Raw genomic sequence first — 23,965 nt, forward strand, 5'->3', positions numbered from 1 at the left:
TGTGGAGTGATGTGGTCTGTTGCTAAGGTTACCGCTTCCAAGGACAAGTTGAAATAATTCTTTACCTTTGTTCTGCGCTGGGTTGTCAATGTTGAAAAACCCATTCCACACGACTGTCAGCTCCACCGGCAGGCTGTTAATCTCCATCCCTTCATATGAATACTAAAAACAGGAGAGAAAAAACAAAACAACATCAGGCCCAACGCGGGGGCAGCCCCCACCACAAGCCCCGGACACTGGAAATGGCACCTTCACTTTCGCTCTCCACACACCACTGACTGCAGGGACTCCCACTGCTGAGCTCTCAGAGGGATGGTGACCGGCCATTCTCAGTGCAGGGAACTTCTCTCTCTCTCTCAATGTCTGATGTCCCTCAGGTGCTAGCAGTTATGGGAACGCCCTAGGAGTTAGGTGGATCTCTTAGGTGTGGCTTTCTGATTTTGCATGTATCTCTGAGGTGTGCTTTATAGGTGTTGGATTTATCTCTGAGGTGTACCTTATAGCTGTTGGGTGTATTTGCTGTTGAGTGCATCTCTGAGGTTTGGTGTGCTTTCTTGTTGTTGCATATATCTTTGGGGTGTCCCATCCAGTTATTGGATGTATCTCTGAGGTATTGGGTATATCTCTGAGGTGCATCTGCATGGGGTTTGGTGCTGAAATCAGCATAATCCCACAAAAATTAACCATATATCAGCTGGAGAAGACTTATTCCCTTACAGCATCACAATCATTAGAACAGATTCAGACAATTATAGGCAGATCAGAAAGACCAGCCTAACAACCAAGCACTCGTTTTACTGTATTTTACAGAACTGCCTGCTGGGCCACATCACTGGCATCTTACGTTTGCATGGCATCTTCCACCTCAAAGAGACAGAAAATATTTTACAAGCTGGGTGTAAAATGCAGCTACCTCTGGGGTGGAAGGTGGCAGCCGTTTAACAGTGCAGAGCAACACTACACAGCAGATCACGATAGGATGTGAAGAATGCTGTACTGAGCTGACACTGGAAGCGGGATTTTAAGCAGACTACGGTTACCAGGACTGGAAGTCCGCTAGGCCACCAAGGCTAACATCCCTACTCTTGAGATAAGGCTCATAGGATTTTTAATGGACACAAGTGGTGAGAATATTATTTCCTATCTCATTTAAAAGACCACACCTCAGTGCCCCTTGACCACATGCTGTGTGATTGCTGTCCTGTTTATTCAGAAGGAAAACCACTAGTGACTGAGTCACCAAGGCCACAGTGCATAGCACCCTATGCTTCCCCACGGAGCTCCTCTCCCATCACCAGACTGCGGCAGCCCACCTGGAGCAAGGCAATCTGTGTAGAGAGCATGGTGTCAGTTCTTTCCTTGTTAATTAAAGTTAAACTCAAACTTTGTCCGGGGGTGCCTTGAAACTTGTAAACAAACCTAAAGTAATGGCTTGGTCACAGGGCTTAAATGAAGTCCTGATCCTACCCAGGGCTCTGAGACAGGAGTAAGGAGCTCCGCTCCTGACCCAGCTATGCCCAGCACTCCCCTGGGAAAAAGCAGGCAAGCCTTCTTAACTGGCCTGCTGGCTCCTGATTGGTTACTGTCCCTTCCTAGCTCTTCTAGGCACTGAAGGGCTAAATTTTGTGGTGCCCAGGCCTGAGTAGGTTTTCCTAGGCAGAGGTGTGTCAGGGCACTGATGACTCTAGAGATCCCGTCACATGGACCCACTTCTAATTAGCTGCTGAGAACTACAATTACAGGCCAAGGCACGTAGCCCAGATCCTCACGTATCTAGGTGCCTAACTCCCTGTGATTACTTGTGGCTATTCTTGAATCTCTGTAGTGCTGGTCCCTGGGCCTCCCCCTTTGGGTCCATGCTGCACTACTTTGTTGCTCCCACCGTTAAGGACTAGCCTGGTGCTGTGCCTTCCCATACTGGCAGGTAGCGGGTTATCACACTCTTGGCCAGGCGTTGCAAGAAACTTTTACTGCTTTTGAGGGAGGCCTGTGAAGCAGAACCTGATGGTCAAACTGGGCTGAGCAGCAGCTTCCATGACTATGATGGTTCCAAAGCCTACTCTTAAGAGGAGGACAAGCTACTTTCAGGGATGAGAAAAGGGATTAAGAGCAGATCAGAACCTTCAACCCAAACACAGTTGGGAACGTTTCCTGAGGTTTGAGTCACATTTGCTCCTTTCTCCCCTCAACCGTTATTTTATGCTGCTTCTTGCACTTCCTGCAAGATAGGAAGCAGAACTGCTGACAACCCACAAAGCACGGTGGTTTCCATGGAGATGGATCTTGGGGCGATTATTCCAAAGTTTTGCTCAGTCCACACTTGGGCCAAACTCCCACTTGACGTCAATCGAGTTTGTCTAGGTACAGACTGAACACAAAGTTAGTCAGGCCCCAGGATTTGGCACAGGGTATTTCTGGCCCAGTCCAAAGCACGGGAAAGGTGTGGAGACCCCACAAGACCACCCCCTCGCAGGAGATTCCCAGCCTGACTTCCAGACCAAAAGCCTGTGCGGAAGCAGGGCTCTGAACCTTTCGCAGGTGGGTTCACCCAGACTACTAACGGTCGTGTAAAAGGTCTGATGATTTCTGCCCATTACAGCAGAGTTAGTGCTAGTTACATGGTAATTTCTTTCTGAGCAAGCTGAACGCAATTAGCCTGTAATCTGCAGAAACCTGTGATTACGATTTAGTTGCGAAGTATTTATGGGTAAGGGTTGTATGGTTACCATGGAGGTAAATAGCGCTCCCAGGGTAGCAGTGCTCTGTACTGTATAGCTGCACCCGCCAATCTGCTCCGTATTAGCATTTTTATGACACTTCTCCGTGTCACTTGGAATAAATGGTGGGATAATGCAAAACAGCCTCTCCTCCAAACACTGATTTTCCACAGCGCACCCTTTCACCACAGCAAGGTCAGAACAGCCTGAGTGGCAGGACTGCTGGACAGGGAAACTGAGGAGTGGATTCTCTGCACTTCTGTAGCATCTGCAGATCTCAAAGCACTTTACAAGCACCAGTTAATTAAAGCTGGCAACACCCTGTTGGACAGGTAGCTGCTAACATCCCCATTTTACAGAGAACACTTAGGCACAGAGAGGTCAATGATTTGCCCCCGCTTGAATCAATGCCTTCTGTCCACATCGCTGCGCGGGGAGGTGCCCAGCCAGCTTCCAAAAGGAGCCTTCATCTTTACGAGACAGTGAAATGTGTCAATTTGTTCGGACTAAACTCTGAGCCTGCTGCTCTGTCTGAGGCTGCCTTTGCAGACACAATTGCCTGATGACAGAAAAGGACTTGCACCAGACTAATGAAGCCAGTCAGAGGGAGGGGAGGCTTATGCCTCAAGCCGCGTAGGCTGAAAGTGTATTGTTCACTGCACCGGATGGTTCTAGGGAGGCAGAACTGTCCTCTGCTGCTCCCTCAGGCCAATGAGACGCCAGCTGGAGCTTCATCAGCTGCCGCCGCTCCATTGTGAAACACACACCTCTGTCAGGGCCGGTCACTGTGAATGATCAGAAGCCTTCCTGGGCCGTATAGCACCAGGGGGCACTTTTAAACACAGGTATAGTCACATGAGTGACGAACAACATGCACCTTCTGCCTCAACAGATCATCTCCCTGTGCGTGCTGGGAGTTAGCCCTGCAGAACCAGGACAGTAGGGAACAACCAGATGGATCCCATCCTGTCTCACCTGGAGCCTTCCATCCACTGAGGATGTCAGTGCCAGCAGCAGGAAGCCAGCTGGCTTTTTAGATCTTGGGCTGTCTGCAGCACTGGAAGTTGCAGTGGGGGCAGGGTTGGACGGCATTTTTAATTTGTTAACTAAGCAGAGTTGATCTGCAACTGGAATGTGCTCAGAAGGAATAAACAATGGGATTCACAGATCTCTCTTGGCAACACTCCTTTGACTCTGCCAGTCTGCAACAGCTGAGGATCTGAGCCCACGATTGCTAATCTTACTGTCACTGTCCTGTGTTTGAAGTCTGTTCTCGAGGGGGTATATACCTTTTGGGACAAAGCAATTAATAGAGCAAAACAAAAACCACAACACTCTCGGTCCTGCTTTACTGGTTTGACTAGGAGTCACAAGCTCATTGAGGCCCCAGTCCAAAGCTCACTGGAGTCACTGGGAGTCCTTCCATTGGCCCTAAGAACATGCATCGAGTATGCTGGAGGGTAGAGAGAAGGGCCTTTCAGGCTCTGGGATCTGTGGTGGAGAGGAAAGATTCCTGTGGTTAGGAAAACTCAGAGCATCAGGGTTTGTGTCTGTATACTCTTTAGTGCAGCTTTCCCCAGGGTATTACACAGGGTCAGTCCGTCCCTTGCTATGCACAGGTGACTCCCATTGACATTCATGCATGCTGCTGCACGCATGGAGCCCATGGAGCCCATCCTCTGCTAGATGGAGAACACCTGAAGAAGGCCCCTTGTAGGCCCAGGCATTTGTTGGAAGCAATCTGGTGGGCCAGTACGAAGGGGTTGTATTATCTGCAGGTAAGTGCCTGACAGAATCGGAGTTAGCACGGTGTTCCCAGCCGTTTTCCAGGCCTCTCTCACCTCCAGACACTATCACGGCCATGCCCTCTTCACGGGCACTTGGAGAGCGCAGCAGGTGCACGGTGCTACTGACTGCCCTCAGGGAACGTGTTACAACCACGCACCAGAGGCTGCACTGCCCTCCAGTTCATTTCCAGGTGCATTCCAAGCGCTGCCTCTCATTGACAAGGGTTTGACTCTGACTATCCCAGCGACCACCTCTTTCTTTGCGCACAGAGGTTCAGCAGTAGGCCCGGGCACCACTAATGTCCCCCTTGAGCCCAATTTGGCATGAGCCTGATGGTGGAGTTCAGCTGGCAGACACTGGATTGGTATACGTGGTGCATTCTCAGTGGAAGGCTCTGGAGTTTGCTCACAGCTCCCTGAGTCTGTCAACCTTCCATTTCCCAGGGACAATTTGCCCCTGTAAAATAGATAACAGTAGCTGTGGGCTGCCAAAATTAAGAGTGGATGCAAATCTCAGCCCTTCCACCTCTAACAACCGGAGTCACAACCACAGGTCGAATGTGGGTGCAGAATGACAAGCACAAATTGTAGAGGCTCAAATTGCACCTGCAAAAGAGAGGCTGCCCTTTCACAAATGTAGCTCAATGCTCACAAGCTGATGAAGGGCTGCCAGAGGAAGCCATTTGCAGAGCATAAGAAGTTTGATTGGTCCTACAAACTCCAGAAACTATATATATATTCTTTTCAGCATAGTAGCTGTGCTAGTCTGTATTCGCAAAAAGAAAAAGAGTACTTGTGGCACCGTAGAGACTAACAAATTTATTTGAGCATATGCATAAGAGCATAACTCTTTTTCTTTTTGCATATATATTCTTGAGTACCATCTACTGGCTCTTTATCTACTATTTACATATACACAGATAGAGAGCACCTCTGTGACATATACCAAACAGCTTCTGGCCACAGTCCCTCTACCTAGCTTAAATCCTTAAGCCACAAGGCACTCTAAGCAGAATGGCTGTTTGATGCAGGGATGGTTAAACTCTCTGATTATTGCTGTGTCTAGAGAGAGGCCAGGAGTAAAACAGTAAAATTAGGTCTACCGCTACATAACAGAACTTTACAAACATTAACTGTTTAATCCACAAAGCCCCTCTCATTTTCTAGATGTGGAAACCAAAGTGAAGAGACTTGCCCAAGGTTACACACACAAGCAGTGGCAGAGATGGGATGACAAATCAGGTGTTCCTGCTTCCTACCCTCAGACACCATTCACTAGCCCCCACTGCCTCTGTCGCTGAAATGCAAACAGAAAAACCACTCCAGCATTTGCAACTAGGAAAGAGTGTGCCACAAACCAAAGTTGTTATGTAGTTCACCAAACGCAGTACATAAGAACAGCCATGCTGGGTCAGACCGAAGGTCCATCTAGCCCAGTATCCTGTCTTCTGACAGTGGCCAGTGCCAGGTGCTTCAGAGGGAATGAACAGAACAGAGCGATTTATCAAGTGATCCAGCCCTGCCATTCAGTACCAGCTTCTGGCAGTCAGAGGTTTAGGAACACCCAGAGCATGGGGTTGCATCCTTGCCCATCTTGTCTAATAGCCATTGATGGACCCATCCTCCATGAACTTCTCTCATTCTTCTTTGAACCCACTTATACTTTTAGCCTTCACAACATCCCCGTCAATGCAGGTTGATTGTGCGTTGAGTGAAGAAGTCCTTCCTTTTGTTTGTTTTAAACCTGCTGCCTATTAATTTAATTGAATGACTCCTGGTTCTGGTGTTATGTGAAGGGGTAAATAACACTTCCTTGTTCATTTTCTCCACCCCAGGCGTGATTTTAAGGACCTCTAACCCGCCTTCATCGTCTCTTTTCTAAACTGAACAATCCCCGTCTTTTTACTCTCTCCTCTCATGGAAGCTGTACCATCCCCCTCATCATTTTTGTTGCCCTTCTTTATCTTTTCCAGGTCTAATACATCTTTTTTTGAGATGGGGTGAGCAGAACTCCTCCATGCAGTAATCAAGGTGTGGGCATATCATGGATTTATATAGTGGCATTATGACTTTTTCATGAGATGCAACGTGGGGAGGTGTGTATATGGGGGGGAACAGGGCACAAATGGATCTTTAACAGGGTCCATATGTCACCCGTCTTGATTTAACATCTGTTTTCTGTGACGGCTTTACACATTCCTGTGTAAACCTAGACTGAGCCTGGAGCTATGAAACCTCAACAGATTCTGAGGGGATTTTATTACAAGTACCCTTAATTAAAAACCCAACATCAGTCTAGCAGACCTATGAGACTGCATATTTCCATAGAGCCAGGCACGTGCAATTATGGGAACCAAACACCCAGCTTGCACAGAGAAAGATCAAAGGTCAAGATCACAGGACAAATCCCAGCTGTGACCAGCTTCACACCAGCACACCAATGCCATGAGGCCAAAGCGTTTCATCACCTCTCCACCCAAGGCTTGGCCTCCACAGGGAACAGGAAACATCCCCAGGGAGGCTTCGCTGTATCGCAGTTTTAGTACCTGCTCTTGTGTCCCCTGAGTACGGTAAGAAAGAGGGAGGGTGGTCGTGTGACAAAGGCTCTGGGCTGAGATTCAAGAAACCTGTGTGTGGCTCTGCCACAGACTACCTGTGTGACCTTGGGCAAGTCATTTAGCCTGTCTCTGCCTCAGTTCCCCACCCATAAATCAGGGCTGGTAACCTTTCTGTTCTCCCACCTTGGTCTGTCTGGTCTATGTAGATCCTAGCATCTAGCACAGTGGGGTCCTGATCTTGGCTGGGCCGTCTAGGTGCTACTTTAATACACACAAATAATAATTATTAATTCTGAATGATTATATGTGTGAGTGTTCAACCATGCCCATCTTTGATTTACACATAAGAGAGCAGTTCTAATGTCTCCTACAAACAGGATCACGTCTCCCACTCTCTCTCTCTCTGTGCCACCCAGTCAAACACTCCTGAGCTCATTAAACTCAAACGCAATAAGTTCCCATCAAGGCAGCTCATCTTCACCCAGGGCGGCACTACATAGAGGTTTCAAGCACACAGCGCTGAGGCTCACGTGTGCAGGGGTAAGACGAGGAATAAGATGGAGCACTGGTAGGGAACTAACTGCCAAGGACCAGTCCATGAGGCTTGTGAGTGCTGGGGCCAGCCACGGGCAGAAGATCAAACAGAGTGCGCGTGTGTACATAGATCTTAGGAGTTAGTGATGGCAAAGACCTTTCTGGTCCACTGTCCATCTCTCAACCACCTGCCAGCTGCCTGTGCATGATGCTTGCTGAGAGCTTTGGCCAGTCTAGCTTCAGATGACTGCAAGCAGCGGGGCTCCCACTGCTTCCCACGGGGGAGACTGTTCTGCACGCTAACAGATCTCACCGTTACGGCCATTCTTCCTGATAAGTTTTTTTTTCAACACTCCTCCTAAACACACCTTGCTTTCCTTTCATCCCCTCACTCTTGGGTCAGCCTGGCTGCTGCACACAGAATAAGAAGTGCAATATGTAATGGCAGGCGGGGTCTGTCTGGGTGATAATTGCATGCCTTGGGTGATGTGATGGAGCGCGAGGCCCAGGCTGAGAGGCTCAAGCCACCTGACAAGAGCAATAATTGCCCTGAAATGCACTGCCTGGTGTGACTTATTGCAGTTATTAAATGCAATATTGCCATGAAGGCCAGAAACAAGGCAGAGCTGGACTCGGCATTCCAGTGCCAGAGGTGTGTACAGCATCACTGACAGCCACTCAGAGAGGCTGATCCCCTCCCAGTGGCCTCAGGACATTTCTTCATTGAAGTTGGAACTATTTAGAAAAACTTCTCTATTTAAAATGAGAGGGCCTGATTCTGATCTCAGCTACCCCAGTGTAAATCCAGAGTAACTCCACAAGGCCAGCAGAGTTAGGGCCTATTCTGATCTCAGCTACCCCAGTGTAAATCCAGAGTAACTCCACAAGGCCAGCAGAGTTAGGGCCCATTTCTGATCTCAGCTACTCCAGTGTAAATCCTAAGCAGCTCCCATGACTTCAAGAGAGTTACTCCCAATTTACACCAACATAACTGAGATCAGAAATTGGGCCTAGCATTTCTTTTTCTGTGTTGAAGAGCTAGTGGGGCTGGGTAAGGACAGGGCTTATTGGGGGAAATAAGGGGTTTGGCTAAAGCATGCCGCACCTTGGCTGTTCTGGACTGCTGACCCCACCTGTAGAGGGACTGTTGTAGCAGGGTGCAGGTTAGATCAATCCCTGGGCCTGCTCTAGCTTGTGCCTGGGACCATGCTGGTTCCCAGAAGGCAAGAGAACCTGGGAGGCACAAGGGTGGACTGAAACCACCTCTTTTGGTCCTGTGTTGAGATCAGCTTGGCTGGAATGGAGAATCTAGCAGCACCGGCACAGGCAGATCCATTCCCTGTCCTGAAGAGCTCAGTTCCCAGGGGCTGATGGCTATGTAAGGAAACCCATCAGCACAAAGGGACACCCAGGGGAACCCTCGTGGCAGTCCCAGCAAGGAAGCCAAGGCCTGAAAGGGCCATGCGGATGGAATGTCATTTTCACCTGGAGAGGGGTCGCTGTAGACACACTGAGGGGAGCATGTGGGGGAAGCTTGCCCTGCTGCTCCCCATGCAAGGTATCTCAAGCTGCCCCCCCCTAAAATGGAGACACTCTAAGTCACTGGGCACATGTGAAAATCCTGAATTTCATCTCCGGTTCTGCCAATCCAGCACCGGATTCACTGTATCTATATCCAGACTGATACTGAACAATCTAATAGTGTCCCTGGGAATTCACGGCGTAGACTGGCTGGCTGCTTTCTCTCCCCACTACAGCTTTATGGCCAGCTATAAAGACCTTAACAGATCCCTATAATACTCCTCTTAACTTCCGGCTTTCACTCACATGAAAGGAAATGGAAGGTGTTTAATGGGCTCTTCATTTTTCAAACCACTAATTTCTGCAAAATCCTGAACTCAAGCGCTCACCAGTAATGGAAGCAGGGGGACAAATAGGGGCTTTGATGGGGAAATGCTCATTTGTAACTGATCATAAAATGCAGTTAACAGCCTATAATCTTCAACATGCTGTTTAATGCAACAGAATACGTAGTGTGGGATATTAACAGGCTCTGCCTGCGTTTGAGCACTGGAGCTGGGGTGAAGTGGCTGATGCCTGTAATTAGGCCTTTGAGTAATAAATTTCAAATAACAATAATAATGATAATACAGCAAAATCTATACATGAAATCATACTGCCTGGGCAACCTCCTGCCTTGAAAGACCCCTTCCACACTCACACACACTGCTGGAAAACCAGCTCCAGTAAGAAACCACTTTTGGCTCTTAGGATGGGTTTTCCTTCCATGATCCTCACATCCACTCTGTAAGGCAGGGCAGAGTTAGTAATCCTGGGTCACAAAAAGGAAGGAAATTTAGGCAAAGTGACTTGCCCAGACTCACACAGTAAGTCACTGGCAGGGTGAAGTTGTGATTCTAACCATTCCACACCACTTCTCACTCTGGGCCCTTTAACGCTCCCTGTTCTTTGTCTATCTGGGTTCTCATTTGGCCCCATCACAATGGTACTGACTGTGTTAATCTTGATTCTTTCCATTACTGTGCGAAATATGCTCCCTTTACAGCTGTTGCTTTGGATTTCAAGTTATGGCCCTTCTGAACAACTGTTTCATCTCTTTGGATTCTCCTGCAGGACAAACTGAGCATGTCAGGATGCTCATGACTAGTGAGGAGTAGGGGACGAGGAGTTAGGACTGAGTTCAAGTCTTGGCACTGCCGTTACCTGCTGGGTGACCTTGAGCAAGGCCTGTCAACTGTCTGTGTCTCAGTTTCCCCATTTGCAAACTGGAGATGATGATCCCTCCCTGATAGGGGGTTGTGAGGCTCAATTAACTAATGTCTACAAAGCTCTTTGAGATAATTGGATAGAAGATACTGCAGAAGTGCTCTGGATTATAACACTAGGGTAATAACTTGGCATTGCGGTGAAATGGGAGGGGCTGGGAGACTTGGTAGGCTAGGACTGGAACCACAGGGGCAGATGCATGAGAGTTGAAGAGACCCGACAGAGCAGTGGACGGCACCCCAGCACTGCTACAGCAAGGGGCGCTGCAGATCAGGACTGAAGTGCATTCGCAGAGTGGCGTGCAGCACCCAGTACTGTAATGCCAAGGGGAGTAGAAGGACGGGATTGAAGTCCTGGAATTAGCTCTGTGTGAGGCCCCAGGACTCTAAAAGCAGCGCATATCATAGTTAACCTAGCTTTGATGTCGCACTTTTCAGCAACAGATCTCCAAGCACCTCACAACCTTTCATGGATTCCGCCTCACACCCCGCAGGGGAGCAGAGAAGTGCTATTAGCCCCCTGTTACAGGGGGAGAACTGAAGCAGAGAGGGTGGGCTTCACAAAGGTAGTCAGGGGCCACTGAAATCAATGGGAGATAGGAGCCTAACTACCTCTGGGAATCTGGGCCTAAGTGACTTGCCCTGGGCCACACAGGAAGCCTCTGGCAGAACAGAGAACGGAACCCAGGTCTCTTAAGTCTTCGGCTAAGGTCCGAATGACTAGACTGAGGTGCATCGGCAGGGCTGTGCGGGGAGCCCAGCACTGGAGTGGCAGGGAGGTCAAAGTGCAACAGCAGTTGTGCGAGGCAGCCTGAGCAGCTTCCTCCCAGCACTTCCCTCATGTCCCCACGATCTCCAGCAAGGCCAAGGGGGCTGTGAAGCGTGGCTCCCACTCCTGGGAATGAGGGTGAGGTGCACGCTGTGGTGTCGGAGAGGGGCCCATCTGCAGCAGTACGTGTGGGGCTGATCTGGGGGCAGCTTGTTCCCTGCAGTAAACCCAGGATGGAAACTAGGAATTGGTCACCTTCCTTCGGGGTTCCCACCAGACCAATGCCTTGGGGCTCTTTCCCCTCACCCCACCCCCACCCTGCAAAGGGCCCGCCCGAGGGACTCCCTCACCGAGGTGTTCTGGCACTGCACGCTGGAGCTGTTAAACCTCAGGGCAGGGACCCGCTGCTCGTTGCCCTGGATATTCAGGATACACTCATAGCCCCGCTGCCCCGACTGCGGCTGTGGCAGGTTCTTGGCTTTCAGGGTGATTGGCTTGATCACTTCCACGGGCACCAGGATCTTGTCTGCCTGGAGCAACTGAGGACAGTCCTGGGGGAGAGGAGAAAACATGCCAAGCCAGTTAGTCGGAGTTCCATGCCCCAGACTGAGTCCCCCTGTGTTCTAGATAGAGCACCCCCTCCCAACATCCCCTCACCCCGCCCCCCACACACACTGCAGGCTTGGCCTGTGAGGACTGGAAGAAGCTCCCTATGGAACTCCTTGGTGCCTGAGCCTTAATCAACTCGTGGGAAGCTTCTATAAAGATTCCCTCTCTGCTGGGACTCAGCACTGCTCCACTGCCAAGGCACTGAAAGAGGAAGAGTCTGGGTGAAGGCACAAAGCACCTGCCACCCTCAACAGCCAACGAACACTCAGTAGAAAAGCTGGTTCCAGATAGACATGGGCTCATGCCACAAAATGTAAGTGCCTTAAATTTTGGGGGTGTTGAGATTGGGGGTTCAGGCTTCACCTACCACAAGGGGCAGGAAGAATAATGGACGAATCAAAAGCCTGGATCCAAATATCCTGAAACGTTGGGAAAGATCAGCTCTGGAAGGGAATCTGATGGCTGAGGCCCATCTAGGAGGCTCTGTCCTGAGCTAGTCAAATAGAGCAGCCCCCAACAGATGGGCTGCCCCTGCCTTTCAGAGGGGGAAGGAATATAAGCCTCGGAGAACCTTTGGGGACATTGGGAAGGCAGTTTGGATCAAAGGGGCTCTGTGAGCACAAGACCTGCTCTACACACACACAAGGAAGTAACGGTGTGCAATTAAACTGATGTAGCTAACCCAGCACAACTCTGCATATGGGCACTTTACTTGAGTTTAAACCTTAGCATCGCCAGCTAAACCAAAATAAGTCAGGTTTAACACCCATGCAGAGTTTTAAACCTCAGGTTTAGACCAGTTATCTACATCTGTTTAACTTCACACTTTTAGTTAACAACTTGTGTATGCAGACAAGGCCTGAGAGATTATCATCAGGGATCCCTCACTGCACTGCCCCCAGTCCTTCACACCACCTGCCCTCTGCCAGGATCAGAGCACCGTAGGGCAGAGTCTGCTACATCAAGCACACCATGCAAGCCGTTTCACTTTGTCTTGCTTGTTCACACAAAAAGCACCCGCAAATACTCCTTAGCCGGTTACAATCTATACGGGCAAATGCAGATGAACCATTTATGTCCCTAGGCTATTGTGTAGGTTGCATGTAGGGGCGTGGGAGAGGGAGGTTGAGGAGAATGACTGATGTAGGAGTGGGGAGGACACTGGAAGGCTTGAGAGTGGGATTTATGGCTTGAGAGAGTCTGGGAACTTGTTTCTGCAGGTGCTGGGAGTATTTTACGGAGGCAAATATCTAAGGAAGATGGAGAAATGGATTAGACGTGTAACATCTGCACTTATATCAGCTAGGAATAGAACGACAAGGGGCATCAATTATCACACTGCAGAGTGTGAGCTGATTTGCTACTGGGGTCAGGAAGATATCCCAGCCACACCCACCACATGGGGTAAGTTAGATGCGTTAAGGTGGGGGGGGTTCACCCCTGACCCTGAAGCATCTGCAATTGGCCACTGTCTGAGTAGGGACACCGGACCACATAGTCCATTGATCCGTCCTGGCATTGCCACCTGTATGCACCTACATCTACACTATGTTACTGAGAGCCCCAGAAAAGCTGCTGCCAAGAGATGAAGTGATGCATGTCTGCCAGGGACCCCCAAGACGGCCAGCACAGCCGAGGAGAGGCTGGACGTGACCACCAGGGGAGCAGCCTCCCTCAGACGAGCTCCTAGTGAGCCACAGCCTGGTTCTGAAGTTGCCTGCCCCTGGCAGAAACTGCCCTCCCTCCAGGCAAGCCCCCTCCCACCTTTGCGGAGTTGCCCCTGGGGATACAAGGGTGAATCCACCCAGGGAAAGCAATGGCACTGTTAAGAGTAATGGATTCTCGATGCGAGAACAGCCGCTCTGCCTTCAACGAGGCCATGCCACAGCCAAGTTCCATACGGGCTTGAATACACTTAGCACCGTGGCTGGGCTGGGACAACTTCCCCTAGGCATCCCTGATAGGAATGCATCCAGCCCAGCCTTGAACAAAAGGCCACTCTGGCATCACTAAGAGGCTATACTGTTGCCTTTGCCAACCGGAGGAGGATTTTCTCAGTATTACGGCTCCATGCCACCATCACCGGAGCCTCCAAACCAGGTAGAACCTCACCTCAGGCCTGGCCCAAGGGTTAAACTGCGACTCAGTGGGAGTGAGGCAGAGTCCAGCCCAACATTATAGAGATCAACTGGAAGGCAGACAGTTCCAGGGGCAAGTAGAATAAAAACAGGGAGGCTCTTGGAGTGAGTGGGCCCCAGTCTTGACTCAGTTTTGCAGAGACTTGGGGATGAAGATATCTGTTCATTTGGGTCTGCGTGGGGTTCACTACAGTTACAAATCCAAAATCTCAAATGGAAAAGCCATCAGAATCCATGAGGGCCACCACGTTTCTGGTGAGAATCATTCGGCCTTGTACATTTCCCATGGTCTCAACGCAAGTTCCCACAGCAGGCCCCAGGTTTGCTCGAAAGCAGGTGCCCACTCAGCGATCTCATCAGTGAGCATGGTGTCTGAGTTTAAACTCTGTAATGGAACCAGGCCCCAGGCATGCGCTGCATCACTTCCAATTTGATTGCTCGCTATGTTGCTTGGCTTTCATTGCACAGGGGGTCTGCTTCCAAAGGCAACTGAAAGCCCTGGTTTTCTCCTTGCCTCAGTAGGGGCTAGGCAGTCCAGCCAGGGTCACCTGTGGCAAAGCTTCCCATAGAACACAACCCAAAATCACCCCCCTGCTCCCGCACCGCCCAGAAACGTCTTCTGCCTCCAGCTACAGGGCCGCAAGTGGGGACACATTTACACAGCAAATCCTTGGGGTAGAAAGGTGGGCAAACCCTATCTGTCACTGGGGCAGGGGATTCTCTTGACATTCATCAAATATAAAGGCCTAAGAACCAGGTGGGAGGTTGAGCGGGGAAGATATTACCTGGGAGTCACTCCAAGCCCCAAAGACTGGATTTTCTTGTTTCCCTTTATCCCTGTTCCACCTACCCACCTGCCCCCTGCCGCCAACTGCTCCCCACAAGCACCGTAACCTTTCTGATAACACTCGTTTCAAGTTCATTAACAAGCGGTGGTTGCAGCAGTCCCAATAAAAGACTCGTTTGCATATAAAAAGGTTTGCGGCTCTGTTAGGAAGTTCATTATAGATAATTGGAGAGGCGAGCGCCATAAAGAGGAAATTCTCACAATGTGGCTTTATCTGATTGACCTAATGTTCTTTCTAATTGAAATTTAAAAAGGCAATTTCTTTGGATGATGTACAATACAAACCCATGGCACTCAGTCCTGGCCCCAGGTTCGAATCTGCATCCAACACTTACTTCGTACGAAGTGTGAGGAGGAACTAGCTAAATAACCCTGATCCCAAAGACACTCTGCGGTAATTAGCTATGGGTGTTTGCTCAGGCTTGTACCTTTAAAGGTAAGAAGTCTGCCTGCTAGCAGCAGGAGGATTCAAGAGTGTGAGACGCACACTATCATGGACTCTACATTTGTTCTTCCTTTGTTGTTTTCCTTAATCTGAAATACATGTCACCTAGGCTGAAAAAGCACCTCTTGCCCTTTGTGTACATGAACCACGACAGACCCACCCTGAGTGACTGAAGCATGTAAGGGCCTGATCCCACTATCGCTGATTAGTAATTAATGGGAGTCTTTCCACTGACTCCAATGGGAGTTGGATCAGATTCCAAGAGAACCAGAAAACTAATCTCATTTATACAAGGCATGCATTACAGAGTGGATCCTAGATAATTTATTTAACTTGTGTAGTTTAATTCTATCATTCCATGTAACTCTTTATATTAAGCTAATAAGCACACACTCAAAGCTCGTAATTCGCCCTGTTGGCACAGACACCCACTGCAAATGGCTGAATTTTGCCAGTTAGCAAGTCAGTGAACAGAAAATAAAAACAACCAAGGATGCTATAGCATGAAATGGACTCCTCATTTTGCCAATGATAGTTTAGTTTTCACTATTTATAAATCCTTGTAGTATGCTCTATAGCTTCAGAAATAAAGTCTTATATAAGAACAGATATATTGGATCAGACCAATAGTCCCTCTAGCCCAGTATCCTGTCTTCCGACAGTGGCCAATGCTAGGTGCTTCAGAGGGAATGAACAGAACAGGGCAATTTCAAGCGATCCATCCCCTGACGTCCAGTCCCAGCTTCTGGCAGTCAGAGGTTTAGGGACACCCACAGCATAGGGTTGTATTTCAGACCATCTTGGCTAATAGCCATTGATGGACAAATCCTCCTGGAACTTCTCTTAATTCTTTTTTGATCCCTGTTATACTTTTGGCCTTCACATCTCCTGACAAAAAGTTCCACAGGTTGACTGTGCGTTGTGTGAAGAAGTAATCCCTTAAGTTTGTTTTAAATCTGCTGCCTATTAATTTCATCAGGCGAGTCGTAGTTTTTGTGTTATGTGAAGGGATAAATAACATGTCCCTATTCACTTTCTCCACCCCAGGCGTGATTGTAGAGACCTCCACTATATCCCCCTCCACCCCCAGTCATCTCTTTTCTAAACTCAACAGCCCCTGTCTTTTTAATCTCCCCTCATATGGAAGCTGCTCCATTTCATGCTCCTAATCATTTTCATTGCTCTTATCTGCACCTTTTACATTTCCAATCTATCTTTTTTGAGATGGGGTGTCCAGAACTGCACACAGTATGCAAGATGTGGGTGTACCCTGGATTTATATAGTGGCATTATGATATTTTCTGTTTTATTGTCTATCATTTTCCTAATGGTTCCTAACATTCTGTTTGCTTTTTTGACTGCCGCTGCACATTGAGTGGATGTTTTCAGAGAACTATCCATAAGGACTCCAATAGCTCTTTCTTAAGTGGTAATAGCTAATTTGCCCCTAATTGTATATGTATAGTTGGGATTACGTTTTTCCAGTGTGCATTACTTTGCATTTATCAACACTGAATTTCATCTGCCATTTTGTCACCCAGCCACCCAGTTTAGTGAGATCCCTTTGTAGCTCTTCGCAGTCAGCTTGGACATAACTATCTTGAGTAATTTTGTATCATCCACAAACTTTGCCACCTCACTGTTCACCCCCTTTTCCAGATCATTTATGAATATGTTGAACCGCACAGGTCACACTATTTACCTCTCTCCACTCTGAAAACTGATCATTTATTCCTATCTTTTGTTTCCTATCTTTTAACCAGTTATTGATCCATGAGAGGATCTTCCTTCTTGTCCCATGACTGCTTAGTTTGCTTAAGAACCTTTGGCGAAGGACATTGTCAAAGGCGTTCTGAAAGTCCAAGTACACTGTATCCATTGGATCCCTCGGTCCATAAGTCTTGGCAATATGAGACTTCTATCTATCTATCTGCTAATACGGGCCTCACCACTATAGTATCTGAATGACCCCTCTAGAGGAACTTCAATTAAAACTTTGCTGAGAGGTGGAGGGAGATCTTCAAAGCTGTACTGTGCAGAACATGGTTAATGAATGTTGTGCCAGTAGAAAGGGCTGGATTGACAGTCCTGAAAACAGATGTCTTTTACTCACAGAACAACTACAGTACAGAGATACTGCGGTGATGGGCACAGGATAGATTGATAGAGAGGGATTTTTGCCATTGATTTCAGTGGAACTAGGATTTCACAGAGAGAGAGAGAGAGAGATACCAACGGCTGGATGGGCCACATTCACTGATCTGCCCTCTCCAGGACCGGGGTTACAACAGTACCAATGGTACTGTGGAACCGGGCCCATGCTCAGAAGGGGCCCTGCCCCCCTGCTCCACCCCAAGGTCCTACCCCTGCTCAGCCTCTTCCCCCGAGGCTTCCCTTGTCCCTTTCTGCCCCCTCCCCCCTTCGCCCCCCTGCCTCCTCATGCGAGTGGTGGTGGGAGCCTGGGGGGGGGGGGGGAAGAAGAGGCCAAGTGGGGACGGGGCCTCAGAGCAGAGCAAGGGCGGAGCCTTGGGGAGAAGAGCCCAAGCAGGGACATGGCCTCAGTATGGAGTGTGCGGGGAGGAGGGAGTGGGGCCATGGTCTGGGCACTGGGACCCACAAAAGATGAATCCAGCCCTGCCCCTCTCACCCTTAAAGGTCAGGACTGTGATCCCTCTCATCCCTCCAGGTCAGGACTGAGATAGTGGGAAGGCAGAGCAGGGGAAGTTTTCCTTGTATTGATCCACAATACAGGTACTGCATGGGAAAACACAAGGCTTCAGTCTGTAAGACTTGCAATCTGGCACCTTTAGACTCTTTAAAAACACACAGCCACTCTCCCCAAAAAATCCCAGTGGAATAAACCAGTGCGCTTGGGTGAAGTAATAAGCAAGCCATCTCTGTACATGGAGCAGATGGACACTGTTGATTTACAGGGCACACTATGCTTACATTATTACCCCACTAATTCTTATTGTTGTAAAATTAAATTTAAAATTTACAGGAAGAGTATCGGGGAACGTTATTAGGTTATAAAGTGGAATCAGGTCAATGCTTTGCCAGCAAAATTCCAGGCTTCATAAATGTCTGGATATACATCCTCCAAATTTACATCAGCACTGGCAGCAATCAAACTGGCTACGAAAAGCTCAAGTGGCCAAAGAATTTTTTAATGCACCGTATATTTTAACTATATTTCTGAAGTTTATCTTGCCATTAGAGTGACTGGCGGTGAACAAAAGTAATAATATATAAAGAAAATGCTCATAACGTTAAAGGCAGCTGATGAGGAGAAGGCAGTGGGATTTATAGAAAGTGTAATCATCTGCAGAAATAATAACAGAATAATTGAGGACTGGCATAACTGTGGCGACCAGCAATTTGATCTTAGTTAAGGGTCACAGCTAAAAACTCTGGTGACTCCATCACCATTGAGCATGCTTCAGCCCAGGGCAAATGGGCTGAGCAGAACTTTCCCTGCAATTGCAGCTCCAGACTGCTGTGGGCTGGGTTGCGGCCAGGTGATGAAACTGTCTCATCTGTGCTCTCAGAGATACCTCTCTGGTGCCCGGGCAGTGTGGAGGAGGATAGGGCAGAATGGGTCTAGCTTTGGGGAAATTGGTAGAAGGGTCTGTGCCCGCTAGAGAACCCTCCCCACCAGAGTCTGGAATTGAACTCAAAATTCTCACGTCTCAATGTTCCTCAGTTTTTAGCTAATATCTGTGAAATACACTAGCAAAGCATCTCATCCCCCTCTCATGCTGGTTCACATAGAGGATTTATAGATTTTAAGGCCAGAAGGGACCATTGCGATCATCTAGTCTGACCTCCTGCATAACACAGACCACAGGAAATCCCTCAAGTGATTCCTGCTTCAAGTCCAACAGCTGTGGCTGAATTAAAGCATATATTTAAGAAAAATATCCAATCTTGATTTTAAAATTTCCAGTGATGGAAACCTTGGTAAGTCGTTTCAGTGGTTAATTACCCAGACTCTTGTGCATCTTATTCAAGTCTGAATTTATCTAGCTACAACTTCCAGCCAATGGATCTTGTTACACTTTTGTCTGTATGTTTTTGTTCCCCCGTGTAGGTTCCCCATGTAATTAAGTCACCCTTTAACTTTTCATTGTTAAGATAAATAGATTTAACTCCTTGAGTCTATCACTATAAGGCATTGTAACAGGCAGCTTGGAGGGCCGGACAGCCTAGAGGTTAGAGTGTGTGGGGCTCTCAGCCCCCTGTTTGGTTGAGGAGCCTCAGTCTTTGAGGACGGGGGTGGGGTGGGTGGACCTCAGCCCTCCCTCTCCACTGGGTCCCAGTCCAGGGCCTTCTGTATGTCAACCCCTGAATGGGGGAGGGCGCCTCCCAGCAGGGAGTCAAAATCTGTTGCCCTGAGCTACTTTCTACCAGTCTGTTCAGTTTGCGGTGTGGTCCCTCTAGTCCAGTCTGCTGGGCGGCTTGCTTCCTGTAGGGTCCCATCTTGGGCATTGCCTTGCCACGGTGCCAGGCTCCTTTGGGCGGGCACCCACAGGTTGTCGAGGACGAGCCCCGCAATGTCTCTGGGGTTCGCTCACTCAGTTAAGTCACGTGCTGGAGGTGCCTAGGTCTCCTTCGCACCTTCCCTGGCCTGGGGAGACAGTGTTGGCTGTCACCCCCTGTTGGCTGCCTTGGCTGGCTGGCTAATGCTCCTTCCCCTCAGACAGGGAGGCAGCTAGCTCCTGCCTCTGCGCCAGTTAGCCCCAAACTGAGGCAGGTTCTCTCCTTTTGTTCCCCCTCCAGGCCTGGCATTGGCTGTGGGTAGAATGGGGCGGGGCTAGCTGGGCCCAGAGGCTCTCTTTAACCTCTGCTGTGCTGGCTGGCAGTTTCTCTCCTTCATCACAGGCCTGTTTTCTTAATCATTCTTGTGGTTCTTCTCTGAACCTTCTCCAATTTTTCAACATCCTTCCTGAGGCGGGGACACCAGAACTGGACACAGTAGTACAGCAGCGGCCACACCAGTGCTCATATTCCTCTTATTCCGCCCTACTCTTACTCAGTATTCCTCTGTTTATATATCCAAGGACCCTATTGGCTGCAGTGTTGCACTGGGATCTCATGTGCAGCTGATTAGCCACCATAATCCCCAAGTCTTTTTCAGACTCACTCCTTCCCAGGATAGCCCCCTGGAAGTATAGCTTACATTCTTTGTTCCTAGATGTATGGCTTTACATTTGGCCATACTGAAATACATATTGTTTGCTAGAGCCCAGCTCACCAAGTGATCTGGATCGCTCTGTATCAGCGACCTGCCCTCTTCATTATTTACCCCCCACCCCCCAATTTTTGTGTCCTCTGCAAACTTTCACACTAATGATGTCATGTTTTCTTCCCGGTCATTTATAAAAATACTAAATAGCAAAGGGCCAAGAACCAAGCCCGGTGGAATCCCAATAAAAACACGCCCACTCTATGATGATTCCCCGTTTCCAAATACATTTTGAGGCATTTCAGTGAGACAGGTTTTAATCCATTTAATATGTGCTGTATTGATTTCTTACCGTTCTTAATCAAAATGTCATGCAGTGCCAAGTCAAATGCCTTACAGAAGTCTAAGTCTCTATTACAGCAACACTATTACTATTATCAATCAAACTTGTACTATTATCAGAAAATGAAATCCATCTATTTTAGATATTTATATGGCCCCATAGCATCAAAGCCCCTCACAGGCTTTAACGGGTATCTTCATAACACCGCTGTTAGGCAGGGCAGTCCTATTACCCCCATTTTACAGGTTGAGAACAGAGGCACAGAGACCCTTAAGGGTATGCTTACAGTGCACACCAGGCCTGGGCTCTGACTCAGGTTTCAGCCCAAGCCCTGCTCCCATCCACACAAAAATCAATCTGACTCAGGTCAGCAAGCACTCATGTCATAAATATAAAGGGAAGGGTAACCACCTTTCTGTATACAGTGCTATAAAATCCCTCCTGGCCAGAGGCAAAACCCTTCAACCTGTAAAGGGTTAAGAAGCTAAGATAACCTCGCTGGAACCTGACCAAAATGACCAATGGGGGACAAGATACTTTCAAAGCTGGAGGGGAGGAGGAACAAAGGGTTTGGTCCGTCTGTGTGATGCTTTTGCTGGGAACAGATCAGGAATGTAAACCTTGCAATTCTTGTTAAGTTAGTAAGTAATCTAGCTAGAAAATGTATTAGATTTTCTTTTGTTTAATGGCTGGTAAAATAAGCTGTGCTGGAGGGAATGTATAGTCCTGTGTTTGTGTCTTTTTGTAACTTAAGGTTTTGCCTAGAGGTATTCTCTATGTTTTGAATCTGATTACCCTGTAAGGTATTTACCATCCTGATTTTACAGAGGTGATTCTTTTACCTTTTCTTTAATTAAAATTCTTCTTTTAAGAACCTGATTGATTTTTCATTGTTCTTAAGATCCAGTGGGTTTGGGTCTGTGTTCACCTGTACCAATTGGTGAAGATTATTATCAAGCCTTCCCCAGAAAAGGGGGTTTAGGGCTTGGGGGGGGGGGATATTTAGGGGGAAGACGTCTCCAACTGGGCTCTTTCCCTGTTCTTTGTTTAAAACGCTTGGTGGTGGCAGCATACTGTTCAAGGGCAAGGCAAAGTTTGTGCCTTGGGGAAGTTTTAACCTAAGCTGGTAAGAATAAGCTTAGGGGGTCTTTCATGCAGGTCCCCACATCTGTACCCTAGAGTTCAGGGTGGGGGAGGAACCTTGACAACTCAGAACCCAGGCCCTAGTATTCTGCTATCTGGATGGGCCAGAGCACTGTCATTTTGGGTGTGGATGCAGCTCAACCCACAGATCCATGCGAGAAAGTCTATGTATTTCAATACGGTCATGTTGGCATGGCTGTGAGACCTGAGTCTAGAAACTGTAAGCCCTGGTTTACAATGCAAAGTGGATGCTCAAGTCCAGGCTTGGAAACACCAAGTCCACAAACCCAGGTCCCACAGAACCGGGTTGACAATGCAGTGTAGATATACCCTAGGTGATTTGCCCAGGGTCATAAATGAAGTTTGCAACGGAACAGGAAATTAAACCCAGGTCTTCTAAGTCCAAGCCCTCCACTCTAATAATTGGACCATGCTTTCCCTAAAGTTAGTTTGACAAGATCTCTTTTCCGTAAACCCATGTTAACCAGCATTAATTATACCACTCTCCTTTAATTCTTTATTAATCAGATCCCAAATTAGCCATTCCATTATTTTGCCCAGGACTGATATTTAACATTCCTATCATGGTAGCACCTAAAGGCCCCCTTGCACTATGTCTTGTGTGGACACGGGCTCACAGTGATTAAACTGTGAAATAGCTCTCCAGGGAAGAGGCAAAAGCCCCCTTGCTTGGGAATTTTTAAAATGGATTGAACAAAGTCATAGAAAATGGCACAGAGAACAGTTCTGCACAAACTGCATGACCTAATAATGTACATCTTTCCACCTCTAGTTTTGATGAACCTGCATCCTTCTTTCTAGCATGTACTCCTTTCAGTGAACACGCATACTCATCTTCAGTACTTCTGCAAAGACTTTGATCAAAGGATCTCAAAACCCTTTATACACATTAAATCATTAACCCTCAGAACAGTTCCGTAAAATTGTAAGTATCATTATCTCCATTGTACAGATGGGGAAACTGAGGCACGGAGTGGTTAAAGCCCATAGCCACACAGTAAGTCCATGGAGGTGCTAGCAACACAACCCAGATTTTCTCATGTCCAGTCCCCACTAGAGGAGCTGTCACAGTGCGGCAGAGATGAAAGGTGCTGTCATGCCAGTTGGGCACAAGTGGCATGACAGCTCCTTTTGCAGTCTCTGCTCCTTTCTGGCCCACGGTTGCAGTGAAGTTGCAGCACAGACAGGTGGAGAGCATTCTGGAGCATCTTGCCCACTGTCCGTTGCCCATCCAGTGTGATAGCCCTGGATAAAAGGAAACTGTGACTGCTCAATGAAGAGGCCAAACCACATGGGGACAGGATTGCTTAATGCACCTGAGACTTCTTTTCGGGGCACTCCATACACAACCCTTAAAAATGAAACTATATGTGAACAGGAGTTTGTAACAGGGTCTCCACCTCTAGAGCCTCCCCTCATGGCCTGGGACAGCCCTGCGGACAGCCAGCCTCAATTTCCCTCTGAGGTTTGCAGAAATAATTCTCACAGCATAAATCTTGAAAACAACATTCCCACTCTCTGGGAGTCTACTTTATTTAACCTAGTCCAGCAAAATGAGACCCCTTTTCACCCAGGCTTTCCACAGCCCTCCTCCTGGGATTACTAAATCCTGGCTAGCCTGGCTCACAAACTCACCCCTGTAGATTAGGGTTTCAAAGCCTTCCTTCTAGGCACTGTGGGTTGGCAGAGTTGTTCTTCCTTCCAGCAGCTCCTCTTGCTCAAGTTCCGCTTCACCCAAAGCCTCTCCCTTAGCCACCTCTGAGGTCTGATTCAATCCCATGATCCACCGACCACATGAGATTCATTTTCCCCTCCTGGGGAGCAGAGCTGGCTGTGTCCCAGGTGGGGCCAAGACCTGTCTCCCTTTAAAGGACCAGCCACCCTGTGACAGAATTCTTTTTGGGACATTTCCCTTTTGCACCCAAGGTGTGATAGCTGCATGACCCCCCTGAGGCTACCCCTGCCCCGCTCAGATACTTAGCTGGCCCAACAGAGCTCAATGACACATTTCCCGTTGACTTCAGTGGGATCGGGATCAGGCTCTACGGCTTTTATTTTGAAAAAAATATGGAGATGAAACCCT

General features: G+C 48.3%; 1 protein-coding gene across 1 annotated transcript in view; it reads right to left on the minus strand.

Moving 5' to 3' along the window:
* PLXNA4 (plexin A4) overlaps positions 1-23,965 on the minus strand; it is a 578,455-nt gene that overhangs the window by 114,100 nt on the left and 440,390 nt on the right. The window contains exons 9-10 of the mRNA XM_073328857.1: positions 11,502-11,702; positions 66-162 (exon numbers count right to left, since the gene is read on the minus strand). Of these exons, the coding sequence (XP_073184958.1) occupies positions 66-162; positions 11,502-11,702 (298 nt within the window). The remainder of the gene's footprint in view (positions 1-65; positions 163-11,501; positions 11,703-23,965) is intronic.

The sequence above is a fragment of the Lepidochelys kempii genome, chromosome 1 (assembly GCF_965140265.1).
Source record: "Lepidochelys kempii isolate rLepKem1 chromosome 1, rLepKem1.hap2, whole genome shotgun sequence".
Taxonomy (NCBI): Eukaryota; Metazoa; Chordata; order Testudines; family Cheloniidae; genus Lepidochelys; species Lepidochelys kempii.